Source organism: Erpetoichthys calabaricus, chromosome 16 (assembly GCF_900747795.2).
Source record: "Erpetoichthys calabaricus chromosome 16, fErpCal1.3, whole genome shotgun sequence".
Classification (NCBI taxonomy): Eukaryota; Metazoa; Chordata; class Cladistia; order Polypteriformes; family Polypteridae; genus Erpetoichthys; species Erpetoichthys calabaricus.
In genome coordinates this window covers 36,961,637-36,983,285 of record NC_041409.2, presented here as the reverse complement: position 1 = coordinate 36,983,285, position 21,649 = coordinate 36,961,637, and the positions used below count along the sequence as shown (strand labels likewise).

The following is a 21,649-nucleotide window of genomic DNA, read 5'->3' as shown; positions in this document are numbered from 1 at the left end:
CTGGGATGCGTATATCTGAGGCTTGTGAGATGAGGGCATCCGAAGTCCATGTTTTCAAAACACTGCAACTGTGACTTGCTGATTTATTTAAAATGAACCCAACTATGAGGAGTGTGTACTGTTCAAGCCTGATCAACATATAACACTAGTGCCAGCATTCATTTATTACATTAAACATTATATACACACACACACTCACACATGCACACACACCCACACACAGAGTGCCTTCAGAAAATCTAACGACCCCTTCAACTTTCCTCACACTTTATTAATTCTAAATGGATAAATGTGCCATTTTTGCCCATCAGTCTCCACTCCATAACCCATACTAACGAAGTGAAAACATGTTTACATAAAGATTTGCACATTTATTAAAAATCAAAAACTGAAATCTCTCCTTCACAGAAACACTTAGAGCCTTAATTCTGGACTTTGCTGAAGCCCCTTTGCCAGTAATTCCAGCTTTGAGTCTTCTTGATAAGTCTCTATAAGCTTTGCACGCCTGGATTTGGACAAGGTCTGATAGGTCGGACGGCAAGCATTTGTAAGCTGCCATCTTCAGGTCTCTCCACACATGTTCTATGGGGTTTAAGTCTGGACTTTGGCTGCGCCACTCAAGGACACTCAGAGTTGTCCCAAAGCCATTCCATGGTTATCTTGCTGAACAGTGAATTGTTGCCCCAGCCTGAGGTGGTGTGCATTCTCAGCAGGTTTATTTCAAGGACCTCTCTGTATTTGGCTGCCTTCATTCAATTCTAACCAGTCTCCCCATTCCTTCACCCCAATAGCATGATGCCGCCACCCCCATGCTTCACTGTAGAGGTGGGATTAAGCAGGCAATGATTAGTGCCTGGTCTTCTCTAGACATAGTGCTTGAAGCTTTGCCCAAAGAGTTCAATTTTTGTTTTATCAGAACAGAGCATGTTTGTCCTCATGGTCTTGGAGTCCTCACATGCATTGCGTCCATCTAGCCACTCTACCATACATGCCTGATTGATAGAGTGCTGCTGAGATGATCATACTTCCAACAGGATCTATCCTCTGAGCAAAGGACTTATAAAGCTCTGTTAGAGTGACCACTGGGCACTTGGTCACCTCCCTGACCAGGGCCCTTCTTTCTTGGTTACTCAGTTTGGGCAGACAGCCAACTCTAGGAAGAGTCTTGGTGGTTCTAAACATCTTCTATTTCACAATTAATGAGGCCACTGTGCTCCTGGAAACATTAAAAGCTAACAATACTTTGGTGGCGGAGATCTACAGAGAGTTCCTTGGACTTCATGGCTTGGTGTTTGTCCTGACATGCAGTGTAAATTGTGGGAACTTCTACAGACAGATACACGGGTGTTTTTCTAAATGATGTCCAATCAGTTCAGTTTGCCACAGATGAATTCCAGTCAAGTTCTAGAAACATCTCAAGAAGAATTAAAGAGAACAGCAGGAACCTGAGCTCAATTTGGAGGGCCACAGCAAGGGGTCTGAATAATTCTAGGAATGCAAAATTTCAGTATTTGATTTTTCATAAATTTGCAAAACTTTCTGAAGTCACATTTGTCATTATGGATTATTGACTGTAGACAAATGGGCAAAAATGGCAAATTTGCAACATGATAAAGTGTGCAGAAAGTGAAGGGGTCTGATTACTTTCTGTGTGTATTCACTGGGATGATGATGAAAAGTGCTGCCTGCGAGTGACTTTTAAGCATTACGTTAATGTGACCCTTTTAAAACTATCGTAAGTAGGGCAACAGACATCAGACAGATCTAGGGAGTCAATGGAGGTTGTGGAATTCCTATAGATTAGGGATTTTGTAGATTCTTTAAGGGAGGAGATTATGAGACCCACTCGGACTAAGTTTATATTTTAATCAGAATATTCTGGGAGCCAGCAGCACACTGTCTTAATGCACCATCCAGACAACTCAAAAAGTTCTTCAAAAAAGAGAGCATTCATAACACAGAAAAGCCATTTGTCTAAATAAACAGGTTGTTATATGCATTTGTACGTCAAAGAGTTAAAGTGAGATTGCTGTCACACTCCTGAAGTTATGAGAATGTGGTTTTGAATAGATAAAGAGGCTGTTAAACAAAGAAACATCCTAAAAGATGGTTTTTACATCAGACTTCCTCTGTATTGTTTTATTCCTTTACAATTACAAGTAGGGGATGTGAGTGGTACTAGGGGCATTACAGTATTTTAATCCTTGTAAAGATGAAGCTGGGCATTCTTACATGCCCAGATTTTCTGGTTCCACCAGGGCTGGGTAAGCCATATGGGTAATTGGGTGCACCACGGCCTGGAAAGGAGCACAAGCACCCAAAATCTCAATAGAAAACACACTTCACAAGCACCTCAATGGCCACTTCTGCTCATCTGTATTCACTGATGGGATTACACAAATATAACAAAAACAATTACAACTAAACACACTTTCTGTGATGGCGCCAATAAAGTAAATGAAACAAACAAGCGTCAGCTTAGTCTTCTTGTGTGTTACAACATCAGGAGTTCATGTGCTCTCCCACTTGGTGACTCATTTGACTCTTAGGCCGGATTTATACTTCACGCGATGCGATGCATGCTGCAGGGGATGCTCCTGCTACGCAATATATATACGTTTATAATTGCGCGTGTACTTTACGTAAATCTGGAGGAATCCGCCAGGTGGCAGTGCGAGATATTATCACGGCGAGAACATGTTCGGCTTCTCTGTGTTGTGAATTGCCTAGAACACCCATTAAATACCGATGACACCTTACCGCAATATCTCGGAAAGGGATGTTTATTGATTAAATCCACGGATGTGTCCATTCCAGCAAGCATTGGGCACGAGTGAGAAACAATCCCTGGATGAGGCCTCAGCTCATCGCAAGGTGAATACAAGCACACACATACACTAGTGTCATTTTAGCGGCACCAAATTCCCAAATCTGCATATCTTTGGAAGAAAACTGGAGCACACTGAGGAAACCCAACAGGAAAACTTGTAAACTCCAGGCAGGGAATACCAGCGACGTGACTCCCTGCAAGACAGCAGCGCCAACGCTCCGCCACTGTGTCACCCCCATGTGTGTAATTATTACGAGTATTCATTATTTAAACGAAATTACTGATTTATCTGTAAAATGTAATATACATACTTTAATGTTTTTCATCATGAAAGTGATATCAAGTATAAATCTAAGGATTCTAAATGTGCAGAGAGTTGGAATATCATAGACTTAATGTGCTCAGTGTGGTGATCTATTGCTGGCGATCTGCTGCTGTCAGGACCAGAGGAAGCCCCAGAAAAAAAGACGGCACAGAAGACGGTAAGTGAGACTTTTAAAACGTATTGTGTAATTACGATCAGGAATATGAACTTGAATATAAAAACACCACGAATACATCTGTATGTCGGCATTTTGCTTCACCACATCGAACCATTTATCAAACATCGAAGCGCGCACACCGATCTCGTAGGATCTGCAAAGCGGCTTTCTGTCACATGTAGATAGTAAACAGAGACTATGATGTCACATTCCAACTTTTAGCACACTGCGCCCCCCAAATTTTTGCTGGTACTGCAACTCATGTATGCGTCGCATTAATTTCTGTGGACCTGCTCAGAGGATGCATCAAATGAACGCTGAGAACGCGTGGAAGCCATGATGCAGGCGCGTACGCGTTCTGAGTGTGAAGTATAAACGAGCCCTTAGGCTGCAGGTAGTAACTTTATGATGTTCAATAACTTTCTCATGTGTGTTAGAGGAGGGGGGATGATTTAAAAATGTTAAAATTCCAGAATGTTTTAGAAATATCCTAAAACCCTAGACCAGAAATCACAGAAGGACAGTTTAAATGAGAGCAGGACGTAAATTAATCCCAGCATCAATTAAAGGCCGGGGGTGATTCTACAACTGCTCTGCTAGGAGGTCCTGCCCCCTTAGGCTCAACATTCAGAAAATGCACAAAACACCAAGAGCAAATACAGTACCTTCAGAAAGTATTCTGACTCTTTCACTTATTTCACATGTTCCTGTGTTGAAGGATAGTGTTAAAATCATTTAAATTCATTTTTTCCACACATCAAGCAACAGTCAATACCTCAGGGTGAAAAAGTGTAAATAGAATTTTAGACAACTTTGCAAATGTATAACAAATATGAAGATGACACAAATGTAGTAATAAAGAACCAAAATATCACATTGATTCATGTATTCAGACCCTTGGCTATGACGCTTGAAATGTGACACAGGTGCATCCCATTCTATTGACCATGGCTGAGATGGTTCTACAGCTTGTTTGCAGTCCACCTGTGGTCAGTTCAACTGACTGAACTGATTAGGAAAGCCACACACCTGTTTATATAAGGTCTCACAATTGAGCAAAAACTAAGCCTTGTGGTGTAAGGAATTGCCTGCTGAGCTTAGACACAGGATTGTGTTGAGGCACAAATCGGGGGAAGGCTACAAAAAGTCCTACAACACTGAAGTTTTCCAACAGCAATGTGGCCTCCATAATTCTTAAATGGAAGAAGAGTAGAACATCCACGACTCTTCCTACAGCTATCCACCTGTCTAAACTGAGCATGCAGAGAGAAGGTTTATCCAGGTTGTGGAGATGTAGAAACTTCTAGAAGAACAACCACCACTGCAGCACTCCAGTCATCTGGGCTTCATGACAGAGTGGCCAGGCAGAAGCCTCTCCTTAATTAAAGACACATGGAAGCCCCCTTGGAGTTTGGCACCTAAAAGACTCTCTGATTGTGAGAAATAAGATTCTCTGGTCTGATGAAACTAAGATTCAACTGTCTAGCCTCAACTCTAGGTGCCATGTCTGAAGTAAAACCAGGCACCACATCTATAATCTGTGCAATACTGCTTCAACAGTGAAGCACAGTGGTGGAAGCAAATGGAGAAAGCACAGAGATATCCTTAATGAAAGCCTGCTCCAAAGTGCTCTGAACCTCAGAGTAGACTGAAGGTTCACCTTCCAACAGAACAATAAATCTACACACAAAGGGTCAACACACTTAGGGTCAACTTGGTGATTGTCCCAACTTGACATGCTAGAGCAAGGGTTCCCAAACTTTTTTCAGCCGCAGACCCCTTTACCAAAAACTTTTAAAACCGTCGACCCCCTAATTACATGCAATGGTTTTTCATATCCGCACTTGCTTTGATATGTTCCATAAGACAATGAACAGACATGTTTGTGCTACATGTATTTTCATGCATTCTTACGTGTGACTCTTTTAATGACACATTTTACCTTTTCGTTCGCAAATTTGGTATGTAATGTGTTTTTTTAAATGATTTTACTTCTTAATTAGGTACCTATTGGAATCATAGATATTTTGAAGTAACAAACAAATAGCAGTAGTAAGGGGGTCTATTTTTGCTGTCGTTGACCCCCAAAATTTTTTATTGAAACTATCGACCCCTAGCAAGTTCAAATCGACCCCAGGGGGTCAATATCGACCACTTTGGGAACCCTTGTGCTAGAGCCTGGACTTGAACCTAAAAGAACATCTCTAGAAAGATCTAAAACTACACTTAGGGTCAACTTGGTGAATGTCCCGACTTGACATGCCAGAGCCTGGACTTGAACCTAAAAGAACATCTCTAGAAAGATCTAAAAATAGCTGCCCACTGATGGTTTTCATCCAACCTGACCAAGCCTGAGAGAATCTGCAGAGACGAAATGCAGAAAAATCCCCAAATCCAGGAGTGTAAAGCTTGTAAAGTTAGAGTCACTGCCAAAGGGGATTCAACTAATTGAAGGGTCTGAATACTTATTTCAATGTTATGTTATGCTACATAACAAAATGTGATAAATGTGATGGGGTCTGAAGACTTTCTGAAGGAACTATAAATAGTCAATATAGTCAAAATAGTCAACAAAACAAATTTTACAAAGAAATAAAATATAAAAAAGAAAGCAAAGAGATAATAACAAAATATACACAAAAATAGTGAAAAGATAAGAAAAAGAACAAAAGCACACTTGAGGCAAGAATGAGGTCCTGTGTATTTCCTAAAAGAATGGAGATGAATCAAAATAGGATGTGTCCATCATGACTTGGTAGACATTGTTCCTTTTTCGAAAGCCAACAAATTTTTCTTAACACTAGAATTACTAAAGCCTACAAAATAACTTGTAATTCCAGCCCACCTTAAATCCGTTCGCACCTCTCTGACTCTGAAAAAGTTTCTGTTTTAACGATGTGTTTACATAGATTGTTGTAGACACAGAACACACATGGAATGCATGTATTCCAAATAACAATATATTATTTACCCGATACAACTCCCAGCAACTCACACGCAGGTAAACAGACTTGAGCTGAGAGAATTTTCTGCATTGGTGGGGAGATGGGATAGGAGGATGCTTGCTGCTTGTGTTGATTGACACATTTACAACACAAAAGACGCTGACGGAGAGGTGCAAAGGGGTTTAAGGTGGGCCAGGATTACAAGTTTTTTCATAGGCTTTAGTAATTCTAGTGTTAAGATGCTGATCATTTTTTGAGGATTTGAATACTGAAGATTCCAAATACATCAGTGTTTACTTTGTATCTATTGATTTAAACTTTACTCGTGTATCACTGTTTTATATTTTTCAACCTCACTACTTTGTTTTGTGAGTGCCACCTGTTGCTATGACATGGGTTGCCAGGGGGCATATCCTGGATGTTGTGTCGTGTGATGTCATCACTGACTGTGGAGATTCAAACAGATTTGGTTCCGATGACTCAAGTGATTGATCTCCTGGTTTTGATTCTGGCCTGTTCTTCGTGTACATTTTCTTCCATTATTAAAAGAAGTGTTTGGCTATTCCTGCTGGAGATGCCCTTCCATAACTTCTCTGTTATATATTTTGGGTGAGTATTAAGTGAGTATTATGCCGAATCTGCAGTCAGGGCCTCAAGCCAACTTACCTCGCAAGTGAATTGTTGTGAATGTGACCAAAGCTGTGTTTAACTAAATAGAGTGGAGGAAACACTAGCTTCTCCACTTTTGTGCTGTTCTTGCATTTGAATTTTCTGGCTGTTTCTTAACTGAACAAGTCTGATTTATAGCCTCCTGTTTGCTTCTTTCTAGGTTTTCAATGGCAGCAAGGAGCAGCCATATGTCAATCCAAAAGCACCAGTGCACATCATAACAGGATCTGCGGTAAGGAGCCATACCGAATGTTTGACTAAATGCCAGGAGCAGAGGCACCTGGGTCTAAGCTGACATGCCATAGTACTCCCTGAGGTCACGGCTGATGCACTTTGAGATAACCTCTGTAAGGACGTGTCAAAAAAAATGCAAATATGGGATTTTTGGTGCTTTCACACTTCTGCGCCCGGAGCCTTCTCTCGTCTAACAGTCCGACTCAGATTTCAAAGGTAATGCAAACAATTTTAAAAAGGGGCAGAAATGGAGCAGATGACAAAAGAAACAAATGGCATTAGAGGACAACTGATATGCATTTCAAACGCTAAATGCTTGAAACAGTTTCAGACAAGTTTGTTTTCAGGAGGAATTTTCTGCAGTTGTTGACTATTGGTATCTACTTAGCATTTTATTTGTTAGCCAGCTGTGCTATCCTTCTAAGACAGGTTGAAATCTAAATAATCAATGCAGACCTCAAGTTAATGTTTGCAATGTGTCTCTGTTATATGCTTTTTTGGTATGGGATTCATAAAAGCAGTGTTAATGATTGTGATGTGTGATCTGTTGGAATGGCAGAGACATAACAACTGGATGGACACACAAACAGACACTTATCTTTTAATTAAGGAGAATATGCCCTGCATGGCAAGAGCTTAGCAACATGCACTAGTGAGAAAGTAAGACAGCACAAGCATGTATCCAGGAATGAAATGTGCCAACGGCCGGGCAGATACAACTCTGGCATACAAACATATTGATGCCTTTTCTTCAGTTCAGTCATGTTTCCAAGCTCCTTGGCTAGGAGTTTTTTATTAGAAAAAGGTTAAAGTGGTGGCCAGGAAACCTTTCATGATCTGCCATCAAGTCACTAAACAACTGTACTGTTCCCAATACTTTACAATGTGTCAGAACAGTCAGCAGAGCATGACATTTCTAACACAACTGATTATCAGTGACGTCAGTACTTGCAAATCAGTTGATAACAATGCAATGAGATTATCACAGACTGTTTTACCAGTGGGTGTCCCAAATCTAAAAACCGCTTCCAAAAATAAATGGGCAAACAGAAACTTTATAAAAATAAAAAAGTGTTAGGGACAGCCAGAAACCTTACTGGGAGACCCTTAGAATGGAAGGACTGGGGGAGAGAGCATGCACAGGGCATAGTCTCCCCGAGAGATTCCCACAGAGCATTATGGGGATTGGAGTTATTTTGCTCAGCCCTACTGGGTTCCATGGGTACTGCCAGGGTGTACTGCTGGGACTAGCAAGGCCTACTTTGTGGGGCTCCTGCCTTTCCTGGAAGTGCTCCTGGGCTAAACCTTTGGGACAGCAGAAGTACTTCCGGGGATTACTTAAAAGGAGCCCAAGTTGGGAGGAAGGAGACAAAGATTTCTGGGAGGAGTGGAGGAGGCAGAGAGAGAGGCTGAAAGAGAAGAAAGAGTATTGCTGTGTGCTACTGTGCATATAACTGTGGTTGTGGTAGCAAAAGCTTGTTGAGGAAGCGTTTCCCACAATAAAAAGCATTTGTATTGGTGACTTGTGTTAAGATCCTGTTTGTGTGTTTTACTTCCATAATGCTACATGTGATGCTCTTGATGTACACAAAAGGCATAAAGGGGTTGTCTATAGCCATAAGGCAATCCAATGCAAGGCCCCAAAGCAAAATCCCAAGGTGAAGTCAAAAAACAGAGCTGAAGGCCAAAAAAATAATCCAACAAATCCAGTGGCGGCTCATAGCTAAAATTAGTGGGGGTGCTGCTCCAGAAAATTTTTAGCCTTTGTTTTAAAATTGTGTAAAAGGAAACAAACATGTATAAAAAGAAAATTTATTCAGAATCCGAAAAAAAATGAATCAAATAGAATAGCTGGAAGCAGGATAATAATCTAATTCTACACTTTATCACATTCAAGAATATGGTACACGGTTTTTAAGCACAACACACGCGGAGTGAAAAAAAAAAACACTACCTTCCACCAGCACACCAGGGTCGGCACTGCGGGAGCGACAGTGCTCTCTCTGCCTTGCTGCCTCGCGTGCAGCTTCCTATGTGCGCATGCGCACAACAGCCAAACACCACGCCGCTGGAATTGTGAAGCGCACAGTTCCTAACAAAGATTTTTGTATCTTTTTCATAAACTGGGGGATGGCTACTGACATTAAGCTTAAGGATTATATATTGTACAAGTATAAAGAAAGAATTAAAGAAAAAAGGAAACATTATATTAAATGTTATCGATAATATCAAGTGGAAATAGGGGGTGCTGCAGTTCCACAGTGCCTATAAACGAGCTGCCACTGAACAAATCACAAAAAGCACAAGGCACATCAATAAATCACAGAACTCACCAAAACTCCCTAGTGCATTTGAAATGAACCACCAGGAGCTGAGGGGCACAATCAAAAACAAAGAGTAATGCAAATAATCAACATAAACAAAAGAATAAAGAATGAATAAAACAGACCTAAAACATGAATTTGAACCCCCGTCTGAAACACAGCAGATGGTAGTATTTAATCAGCAACTTAAACATGAAGACGTCAAACTTTTCACATTAAATCATTTTTGGCACAGGCAATATTTTCTCTAAGTTATTACACAGCATTGATGTGATGAACCAGCAGTGATGTCAATTTTCTTTGTATTTCTTTATATTATTACAATGCACAATATTCAGTAGTGATGACCCAACTCCTTTGAATTTGCTTCACCTTGAGTTTGGCAAAAAGCTAAAAATATTCAGGAATTCTGGAAACCTCTGTGAAACACAATAAGGTCTAAGGGCAGGAGAAAGTGAACTAGCACTGAGTAGACTATATTGGTGCAATGGTGTCCCTGAGGGCTAGGGAAGCATCTGCCAACTATTATTGCAGCAGGAAAATGTAACCCAAGCTGTGAGGCAGCAGTGCCAACCACTGCATCACCATGCCTCCCTGAGTCTGAGTCTGTGATGTGCCCGTTAGTGTTATATACTTGGGGTCTGTCCCTGTCGCTACTCGATCTGCGCTAAATAGTGAGGAGCAGTAATGACACAACATTACAATAAAACTATGCAGAACAAAGTATTTTAATAATATTTTCCTTATGGTCAGCTAATGCACACCTCAATCGATTCTTTATTTTTTTAACGCAAACCTGGCTGGAGTGCTGATTGGGTAGTGACATCATGCATGTGTGTATATGCTGAAAATTATTCATGCATGTGCAAAGCAGATCTGGTAATGCCATAAAGTGCGAGGTGGAATATGCTTACAGTCACATGTATGACAAGTTCTTCACAAGCGTCATGCAAATCGAGCAGGCAGTCCAGATTGGGTAGTGACATCCCCAACTAAAATGGCTGCTAGAGCTCTGTGATGTCATGTGGGGCTTGCAAAGCACCATTAGCCACTGGAGAAAAACAATCTTGTGCAAGCCAGCTGCATGGCGAATTTTAAGGCAAAAATGTGGAGAATAAGGTGACTGATGAAACCAGCAAATTCATAGCAAAAACCGCTTTGACGAATCTGGTCATTTAACACTAGTAATCAGTAGTAATTACTTAGTAAAGATTAGTTGTTAAGTATGGAAATGTGTCTTAAGCAACTGATTACATTGTGTCGCAAGTTTAATTAGTCTAACAGGGTTAAAACATAAACATCGACAAGCAGAGCAGTGCATTACAATGTTCTGGTTTAGTAAATCTGAAAAGTGTAATTGTTGTGTAAACGTAATTATCAGCTGTTTTCTAATGGGATTAATTATAGTTGAAGATAATGCAGACAGGGGTCTGTGACCACTAACCTAATGGATTTTTGCTCATTTCATCGCTCTTTTGGGAAGCTCACAATCCTTAGGAGGATGGCTTGCTTAGCTGCACTACTTTTAGATGGTGTGACTGTGGCAGGGTGGCCTTTTTTATAGGCTCTCCCATAGCCGACACTAAAGCTGCTCATTTGAAAAATGGCACGTCAGCTTGTACTACTGCTGACTTAGCTCTGACGTCACCCTTAGATGATTCAGCTAAAGTAGAAGGGGGTTCATCAGTTTAATTTATTTTAACCTCCTGTTTCTTGTTGTACCAATGCCATTTTGTTCAACAGTGTTTTAGAAGTACCTCTGCCGGTAATGTCAGGTTTCCTTCTAGTATAAATATTGCAGCAAATGTTTAGTTCGGTATCCTTTGGTAAATTACAAACACTCTTAAAAAGAATTCCAGTGTAGCTTTAATGAAGGTATCATAGATACAATTTCAGGTTTTGACTTTGGCTTCATTTTTTTCTCTCCAAAGACAGTTTTAGCTCTAGGGCTTTTTTGGTTTTGATCTCACTTTCTTCTGACAACTGTATTTTCCAGCCCTTTTAACATTTCGTCTCCTGCTTTGTTTGTTGCATTCTCACGAAAGATGCTTGGTACGATCCCTTAAGAGCAGAATAAAAACATTATTTTAAGGGCAGATTCTTCAGATGACTTTAATGACTGATAATTGGTTTAGAGATGCAGACACCTTCTACTTTTTTAGCTAAGGTAGTCATACTCAGTACTCATGGCACTGGAGAGTGCTGAAGTGATGCTTATGTTGATCAGCTCAGGCAAGTATGAATTTCACTGTACTCTGTAAGTATGACAATAATGACTTGATAAACCTATAATACCGCATTGCCCATTAAACAAAATAATAATAATAGTACAGATAATTAAAAAATAAAAATGACCCAACAACAAATATAACAATACAAACAGTCCAAAAGGTATAAACAGACAAAAAGAAACAACAAAAATATTAAACAGGATCCTAAGAATCACAAGCAAAGATTTTAAAAATGTATTCCAAAGGTTTGGACACTGGTAATTGCCTTAAATCCTAAGTGATGGCAGGGTAGCAGTGATGAATATGTAAATAGCAACCAGCGCCGTTACTAACAAACAGTATGGCTACCATCTAAAAAAATAACAGAGAAAAATGGGTGTTCCTGGCTTTATACTCCATACAAAATGCTTGGAGTTTTTGGATGTGTGCCACGATGGTGTCACAAAAATAACATTAATTATTATTAACCATACAAAAATACAACTGTAATAGCAAAACAAATGACCAAAAGTGAAACGATTATGCCCAAAACTGATTATGACAACATGGTGCTTTGCTCATGCAGTGCTATAAAGTAACAGGAAGCCATTGAGCTACAGAGCAGGATACAAACACACACACACACACATTATGAAATGCTCTTAATCCAATTCACGATTTGGGGGTGTTTGTAGCCCATCCTGTCAGCACTGGCTGTTAGGCCAGACAGGATTCTGTGGGCTATTCACCCACGCTAAACCACAATGGGCCCAATTCAGAGTCACAAATGGACGGAACTGCGATCAAGCAAAGTGAACCCTGGGCAAAATGATTGAATCAGAAGTAATCATGTCTCTTATTGCTTACTAATTATTTTCCAAATGGGCAGGACAATACATGCAATGATGTGAAATACAGAGAAATAAATATTTAAATTTAAATATTAATAATGAAAATCCAGAGAAGATCAATAAACATTTGTATTTGGCAGTTAGAAGTCAAAAAGGTCACCTCTACTATGTACTCTTGGGTGAAATGCATCAAATCCTCAAAAGCTGTGTGCCTCTTGTCATGATTCATGTTTTTACATTTCTTTATTTATTTAATCTTTTTCTACGGTTATATGTCACTTGACCATGAAATGCACAAAACCGCGACCGGCACATCACATGGTCCATCTTTGTTTTATGGCTACAGCAACGCATTAGTGCTTCGCGTTTTCTGATTGGTGGAATCTTTCAGGTGACTATGGGTAAACCCGGGGGTCAAGCTAATTGCCTCCGTGTTAAATATGGCCATGCTGGCAACACACCTTAACCCTCAGTGGATAAAAACAAGTGTTTGCTTATTAGTTAGTGACTAATGTAGTTAGGTAGCAATCAGTTGTTTTGGTTTCTTGACTCGCCTTTTGCTTTTCGGTTTACATCTCATGGTTTGCCCTTTTTCAGTTCAGTCACTTGGTATTCTTCTGCCTTTCAGGCTTCTGATATCTTGTTTGTTCTTTATGACTATTCTCTGGCAAAGCATTCTTAAACTCACATAATTCCATAGGATGTTGTCCCTTATCAGAATGAAAAAAAGAAAAATTAAATTAGAAAACCACATAGATCATAACACCTCTGTTCTCATCCATAGGGTTGCAGAGAGGAACATGACGGGTTTGTCCCAAAGCCGCGAGAATGGAGTGCATTCCGCAGTACTGATTATGGGTACACACGAATGCAGGTGCTAAACAGCACACACCTCTACATTGAGCAAGTCTCAGACGACCAGGTAGGTGATAACGTGAAGTGTGGAGTCTGGACTGACTAAAGCTGGTTCACACTGTCCTATCAGGAGGAGGTTAATATTCAAAAGTGTGTCCATGATGGGTCATTTGAGTGGGGTTTGGGGTTGTCTACAGTAAAAGAAGAAACAGACAGCCTTTAAAATAGTGGCAGACCCAAAGGCTGAATAGCCATGTTTTGAGTAAACAGCAACTGGAAGCTTCAATTAGCATTCTGTGCTGCCAGTGGGAAGTGGTGTACTTCGTAATAATTTGCTTTGCCTCAAAGTGTCCTGGACCACCAGTATATCCCCAACTTTAAACAAGTTGCCTTTCCTATTGGAATTGGACTGGCATCACCTCCACATGTGCCCTTGCCCTTTATGTGCAACTGATGGACTTCATAAAAAAACAGGCAAACTGCAAGTGGCTTGGCTTCCAGAATGGTCAGCTAAACTGAAATGGTGTGCAATGCCAGGAGGACTGCTTCTTATTCTAACACAAATTCAGGTAATTTAAATGAAAAATAGACGGCTGGCAGCTGTCAAGGGATTGTAGGCACATGTGTTATAAAAAATACTAAAAGGAAGAAAGCAATCAGCATAAGAATGCAGATTTAACCTTTAGCAGAACAACCCTAGAGGAAACCGCCTTGCTTGGACATGGAGTGCAATACTCAAGTATTCAGTTTTTTGTTTAATTTCACTTAAAAGACCTTTGTTTTCCATTTTCTTAGTTCATTCCAGTACTCACCGTGGCATTGTGTTTTCCAGAGCGGCAGGGTGATCGACAGTGTCTGGATTGTAAAAGAACAGCATGGCGTGGCAGCCTGGCTTTGACCAATGCAGAAGCTGGTTGGCGGCTCTTGACCTCTACAGTTCTTAATGTCATTACTTATGATTTCTTCCTAAGAAAAATTAAGAATGGAAACTTTTTTTTTCTTTAAATCAGGTTGATTCCTCTCTGATTCTACTGTTCATGTTCAGAGGTATTTATCTCCATCAACACTTAAATATGAGTTAAAACAGGACAGCAGGAAGACAATGGAACCAAGAAATGACAAGTTAGCATGCATTGCGCAATATTCAGGTTGCTCTGTAGAGCAGATGGAAGGTAAAGGGACCAGAAAATAAATGTGTGTCAAAGCTTTGGAAGTGAGAGTTCTAACCAATCTCTTTGCCAAATCAAAAACAAAACCCTAAATTGCAGTTAAAGCCCACGTCAAAATAGTGTTTAACATGTTGACTGTCACAATGAAGATAAGTGAATCTGTTCCTGGTGCCAATCTAAAATCAGGGCATTAGCTTAATTTACCAATTAAATGCATTTTTGTATTCACTAAAACCCTAAACTCTAAAAACAATCTATTTGAGTTACCAAATAGTTGGTGAATGAAACTGAAAATTCATTGTGAACATCATCTGTGTATGGACTTGGCTGGGTCTAACAATTTAGATCCTCCACAATTTGTTGCAATCTAATGTTGCAGTTTCCAGAGATATTCAGATGGTTGCAGTTCTCCATATATAAATTGTTTCTATGAAAAATGTTATCCAAAATAAGGCTAATAACAAAAAGCTAACAAAGTGAAATTTTCTGTTTCTGTGGTGCCATGCTATACTCAGTGTACATCCATTGCTCACAAATATGCTTGTAGTTTGTACTAAATCCCAGAGGACAGCTTATGAGAAACTGAGTAGGAGGTGGCGGTGGTGGTGGTCTCTGTCCACACAGTAGATCACCTCCTACGAGTTAACTCGCGTTTAACAGTCAACGTGTTAATCACAATAAATAAGAAAAGCAAAAGCACACAAAAGGGTTCTCTGTTGTTATCCTAATATTGGAAGTCATAGAAACATATGCAGTGACCTTTTATGCCATTTTGATAATAATGTCACACATTAGCAAGCTAATGCTATAGCAGTGTAGTGGGAACTGTGCCACAAATGGCAGTGCCTGCAAAAATCAGGATGTTGTCAAAAAGAAAGATACAAATAATTGTCCACTGTTTGAAAATGCTGAAAATGAATTAGGCAATCCCACAATACAAAATGACTTTGATTCTAGAAAATTAAATAAAAAATTAAAAAAATGAAACAATCATGAACACAGGGCTTAGTTAACTGTTTCAAAGTTAAAACATTTTAATTTTTTGCTAAATTTTCCCCTGGGTGAAATAGTTGGTTAATTAGCTAGTTAGTTAGTTCATTAGTTTGTTCGTATCTATTTGCTGTACAGCACTTTTTCTATCTATCTATCTATCTATCTATCTATCTATCTATCTATCTATCTATCTATCTATCTATCTATCTATCTATCTATCTATCTATCTATCTATCTATCTATCTATCTATCTATCTATCTATTATATAGTGCCTTTCATGTCTGTCTATCTATTTATCTACAGTATCTATCATATAGTGCCTTATCTATCTAATTACTTGATCAAAGAAAGTGACATTTTTCTTTATTAAATAATTCTTTAAAAACGAGTCATATTAAAAAAAACAGTGATAATGAAATGTAATAAGATATATTAGTAGGGCACATAAAACACACGTTATTGCATTGTCATGTACTGTAGTAAAAACGGAGCCTTTTAAAGGCTTGTGGTGGCTCAGCAGCTTTCATAATAAGCAGAATCCAATTCAAGAGATGTAAAAATGGCATCAACTGATGTGCTATTGTTAGTTGTTGATTGTGAAAGGTCTGCGGATAAATGTATGTTTATTCCTAACACAGAACATTTTTCATTGGAATACCCAGTGGAGAGTTAAAACTGATGTTGAACTCCACCTGCACTCACATGTGAAGGCTGCGGATGTGAAGATGTTTTCTTGCCAGTCTGTGTGACTCTGCAGTTGTTGCAATAACTCAAATTTGGGATTTATTTTGCCATCAGAAACAACAACTAATGGAAACCTAAAAGAGGAGAATATACAATTTGAAATAACCTCCCTCAAGGTAAATTTCATATCCATCACTAACTGAGGTCACAGAGAATGTTTCTCTGTTTTACAACAAGTGATTCTTTATTGCTATGTCACCAATATAAACATACTGATTTAAATATGGTTGCCTTGATGGTTACCTTTGGTAACCACCCTTGAGCAACATGTGGCACCCCAAAATGACTACACCTATAACACAATGTCGCTGCGGAAGAATGTTAAGTAATAAATAATTAAATATATCTCAATAATAGCAAAACATTATGCCACCAAATGGGGCAACTACGATCTTCATAATTTCTAGAATACAATAAAAACGACAACAATAAAATTTACTACATGAGCAAAAATAATTAAACAAAACTGGTTTCCAATTTTCAATTCTGTGCAAAAACAATGTATGACTCTGTTACTAGAAAGACTAAATAGCATTCATCCAAACTAAAAAGAAGTCTCAAAACCAAAGTCCAAAAGAGCCAAGCCAGAGTTAGCGAACCAGAAATTCCAAACAAGTACACTCATGAGTACATCCAGATAGCACCCACAAACATGACGAAAGGCTCACTACCATTATGTCTGTGACATCACAGGGCTCAACCCCCGGGACATGCCCTCTAGCAACCCACAGTCACATCATAGCAACGGCTCTTTAAAATGATGGTGCCCATTAAAAACAAAAAGCTGCTGTGATAAACATTCAAGGCCAAATTAAAAAGAATTAAAACAAGGCTCAAATATTAATCTCCTTAAAATAAAGGAAATATATCTGGATTCACAGTTTCAAAATGAAGTTAAAAATTGCTAAAAAAAATGACAAAGCCAAGAAAAAATGCACAAAACCTCAGCAGTGATAACAGAGGCCATCCTTGCAGCATGGGATACAATCAGGAGCAAACCCTGGGTGTTGTGGCCCCCTACTGCTGGACACACTCACGCAGACTCCGACACTCGCTTGTGCTGAGCTGCTCTGTGTGCTTCTTTACCTTGCCTGTATGACTATGGGGTGCTAAAAGACAGTGAAAGAACGAGTTAACTCCACATAAACAGTGCATGGGCTGGAGTTTGAACCTACCACGCTGGAATTTTGAGAGCATGGGGCTCTCTGCTGAAAAAGTGCAAAAAAGGTGGATCTGCAGAAAAGTATATTAATATACTTTACATTTATACCAATTCCAGAATGATATGATTATAAAAAATGAAAAAGAAAAAAAAACTCCAATAAGTCTACAGATGCCCAAAATTACTTAATGTGGGACTGTATGGAGAATAGTGAAGACTATGCAGATGGATGTTACTTCTACAAATAATGAAAGTATGGAAAAACAGTTTGCCCTACCAGTAGGGTTTAGACAGGCTTATGGTTCTTATTCCAAGTAATTTCATTTTAGCTGGAATAAGGTAGTCTGTATCTTCCTCTTCGATATCTGTTTGTTGCCGGATCTCATCTTTTCCACAAAATTCCGGTTTTACTTTCTTATTACCACTGTTTTTAACACCTTCATTCCTTCCTAGACTCGTCCCCTTACTATCAATTCGTGTTTCTTATTGGTCCTTTCCTGTCATTATTCCCGCTGCAGGCATCATAAGATTTGCTCCAATACATCAATGTATGATCAGACAATTAGGCTCTTGCACGTTTAAACAGGTACAGACACACAATTAAATTAATTCTTACCATGACCACTGCTACAGATGTATAAACAGAAAAAAAGCAGATGATGACTACATTGGCACCTTGTTACAGTGGAATTGTAATGTGAACTCAACACAGTCAAATTCTGGAGACAGTTTTGGGTCAAAATATTCAAAATATGCCAACACTTGAGACTCCTGAATTGCATGAATGCTAAATTGTGGTGGTGGCCAGAAGTGTGTTTCCATATGTGACTCCACAGTTATAAAGAGAAAACTGGAGGAAGCGAAGAAGCTGACATAAAAAGCAGAGGTCATCAGCTACAAGAAGACAAAAGGAGTCTGGGGAGACATAGAAGGAACACAATCGAGGGCAGATGAGAACAATTAAGAGTTAGCAATGGCGAATAGGACCATCTCACCAAAACAAAAATGAATTAGCAGCACTTTACTGGCATGTCTGAGAAAAACAATCAACTGAAGGATGGAACAGAATAGAGAATCAAGCTAATGGTAAAATTAAAATTAAAACAATTGTTCTACCATGGGATAGGATTTCCTTGTGGCCAATATATCACATGGCTCTCAACACAGAAATGTATGAATTGGTTGTAATTTATACTTTGTATATATTTGCATTTGATTGGATATATGTGCCAACTGTTGATTAATAATGAAATGTTTTATAAAGACATCCATTTTCTGATCAATGTTTTTTATTTACATTCCAGCTAGGTTGAGGATCTCAAAGTTGGGGCCCCGACCAAGTAAAAGTGGGGTTGCCAACTGACCCAATGCCAGTGAAGGTGTTCAAATGAATCTTTGTCACTGTTATTTGGATTACTATAAAAGCCACTTTTGACCTTAATTATTTTCACGGAATCTTCTGAGGTAGTCACATCACCAAGACTCTTAAAGATAACTACAGGGAAATGGATGGTCACCTTGCAGCACCACATTCATACTTCCTGTCAGGAAGTTATCCTTAATGAACTGGATAATGTGGTTGTTTCATTGCCAGTAGCTCTATTCATCACACAATTTATATTTTCCATTTCTGCTGTATGATGTACATACTGGTTAGGGGTGGTATGAGTGGACAGTATGGCCAAAAATCCATATCACAGTATGACTAAAAATTGTGATTAATTCTTGTACTGTATTGGACTGTTTAGTGTATTTCAAGCTTGAAACTGAAGCTTTGGCACAAGTGAATATACTGTAACTCCATGATCTCTTGATAATGCAAAACCAGTTTCTAATAGTAGAAATAGGAATTTCCTAACAGGAAGTCACTGTTTAGAGTAGGCATGTCAAACTCGCGGCCCACAACAGAAATCCGTGCGGCCCGCATGACAGATCCTAGTTAGCACTGAACTTGTACAAAATGATTACTATCGTTTGTGATTGAATCATTCTGCATTTTTGGTGTTACTTATTGACTTTTCTTACCGTCTTTTTCCGAAAATAAGACATCCCCCGAAAATAAGCCCTATCGAGATTTTCGGAACTTTTTGTAATATAAGCCCTCCCCCGAAAATAAGCCCTAGTTAAAATAATGTGAAAAAAAGAATTCGTTAAAAAATGCTGTTGATGTATTAAGTATGTTTAGCTTCCCTAATACTCGTATTTCAGAGAAATGTTTGAAATAAAATATTCCGAGAAATTCATTGTTTACCTCTACAGTTCGTTTCAAATTAATTCTTGGAATTTATCTTAAAAATACAACATAAGGCAGCATGAATACATAAATATTGTGTCCGCTCTGCTCTGCTGTGTTGTACTGCGTTGCGCGTATCGCAGAGTATGGTCGAATGAGGTGGGGAGGGGGTGGAGGGGGGCATGCATATGCGGAATGCGATGGAACGCGTCGTTGGCGCACACTATAAATAATTGTTCGTTAAGGCAGCAGTCTACATTGAGCGACAGTGCAGATACAACGTTTGTTCATTTCAGTCTTGTAAGTCTGATTATTTCCTCATACGTCATTTTATTTTTTATAAAGTGAATAATTTTTAACCGCAGTTAAAATGAGTACAGACACTTGACATTGCAATAAACAAGCCATTCAAGGATCATTTGCGGATGGAAATCAATGAATATATTGAAAACAGAATGGTGAGAAATCATCGAGGTAATTTTGTAAAACGAGGCTTACAGGAAGTTGTGAATTGGGTACAAAATTCATGGGACAAAATAACTGATAGTTGTGTTTCCAATGCACTACGAACAGGCTACTTAGACAAGAAGTATTCATTTAACGATAGCTGTATTGCAAGACATGAGAGATTCGGGCCAATGATTCAACAGGAAATGGATTTGGAGGAAAATCAGAACAGAATTCAGAATTTGATTTATGACGATGTTCCAGAAGAAGATGACATGACTGTAATTGAATAAATTTTAATTTCTGTATTCTGTGTAAAATAAATAAATATTAAATAAAAATATATAAATATACTTTTATTTTTGTCCTCCCCCGAAAATAAGCCCTAGTGCGTATTTTGGACCAAAAAAGAAAGTAAGACAGTGTCTTATTTTCGGAAAAAGACAGTACTTCTGCCTTCTGACAAAAGCGCATTTTCCCATGGCATTACGGTACCGGAAACGTCATCTGCAACATAGGCTGCAACAGGGGTGGCCTTAGGCATGTGCTAACTGTGCACCTGCACAGTGCCGCCAAATCTCAGGGGCCGCCACGCCAATATATGTTGAATATAAAACAGAAAGAGAAAATAACAACACAGCTGACGGTAATGTGGCCGAAAAACATTCTGTTTCTTGTTAATTAGTACGCTGTATTTACAAATGTCGCTAGAATCGGAGCAGTAAGCTATATATAGTATTATAATGTTTTGCCGTAATGAGAATATCATGGGCTGCCACTTGGTTTTCAAGTTACGGACACGCGTATATAGAAGCGTGTCATGAGCACGAGGTGGATATGCAGTGTCCGCAACGCTTTCATAAGATACCATATTGACATTGCCAGACAAAGGGGCCACCGAGTCTTTCTCTGCCCAGGGCCGCCACGAGCCTAGAGCCGCCCCTGGCAGGCTGCACTACTGGCTGGGCTGCTGAGACTGACCACTGGGCAGAACTGACCATCACGAGTAGTAATAGCTCGCATATTTTCACGTTTTTTGCTTTAGTTTCATGTAATTTTGTGATAGTATTATAACGAACAGTTAGTGCAGACTACAGCTGAAGATCTGAAGTGGACGCGAGAAGTTGGTGAGTTGTTTATTAACATATTTTTGTGATTTTGAGTTTGTATAATTATTGTAGGTCAGGTGGCTTTTTGCATATCGGCTTATTTTACAATATAAACTTTGAAGTAAACTTAGTAAAGTAAAATTTCATTTTTGGAGGATTTGTTTTCCAACTTGAATTACTGAGCAATGAATTCAGTGAGCGTTTTCGTGATTTCAGTTCACACAAACAGGGCATTGCGCTGTTCTCTTACAACGTTGAGAATGCGCCTGAGAATATCCAAATGGAATTGATCGAAGTGCAGTCAGATTCTATTCTGAAGGCAAAATACAACGAAGTTGGTGTGCCAGGCTTGTATGCTTACCTGCCACCCTCGTATGTGCAGATCCGTAAG

At 39.2% G+C, this 21,649-nt stretch overlaps 1 protein-coding gene across 2 annotated transcripts in view; it reads left to right on the top strand.

Annotated features, from left to right (window-relative positions):
- Positions 1-18,736, top strand: part of acp7 (acid phosphatase 7, tartrate resistant (putative)) — a 125,823-nt gene extending 107,087 nt beyond the window's left edge. For both annotated transcript variants that reach the window (XR_007933681.1, XM_028822214.2), the window contains 3 exons: positions 7,087-7,158; positions 13,330-13,467; positions 14,233-18,736. Coding sequence is in view for 1 of the 2 variants with exons in the window: in XM_028822214.2 (XP_028678047.1) it covers positions 7,087-7,158; positions 13,330-13,467; positions 14,233-14,298 (276 nt within the window). In the remaining variant the exon portion in view is untranslated. The remainder of the gene's footprint in view (positions 1-7,086; positions 7,159-13,329; positions 13,468-14,232) is intronic.
- Positions 18,737-21,649: the final 2,913 nt, after the last annotated feature.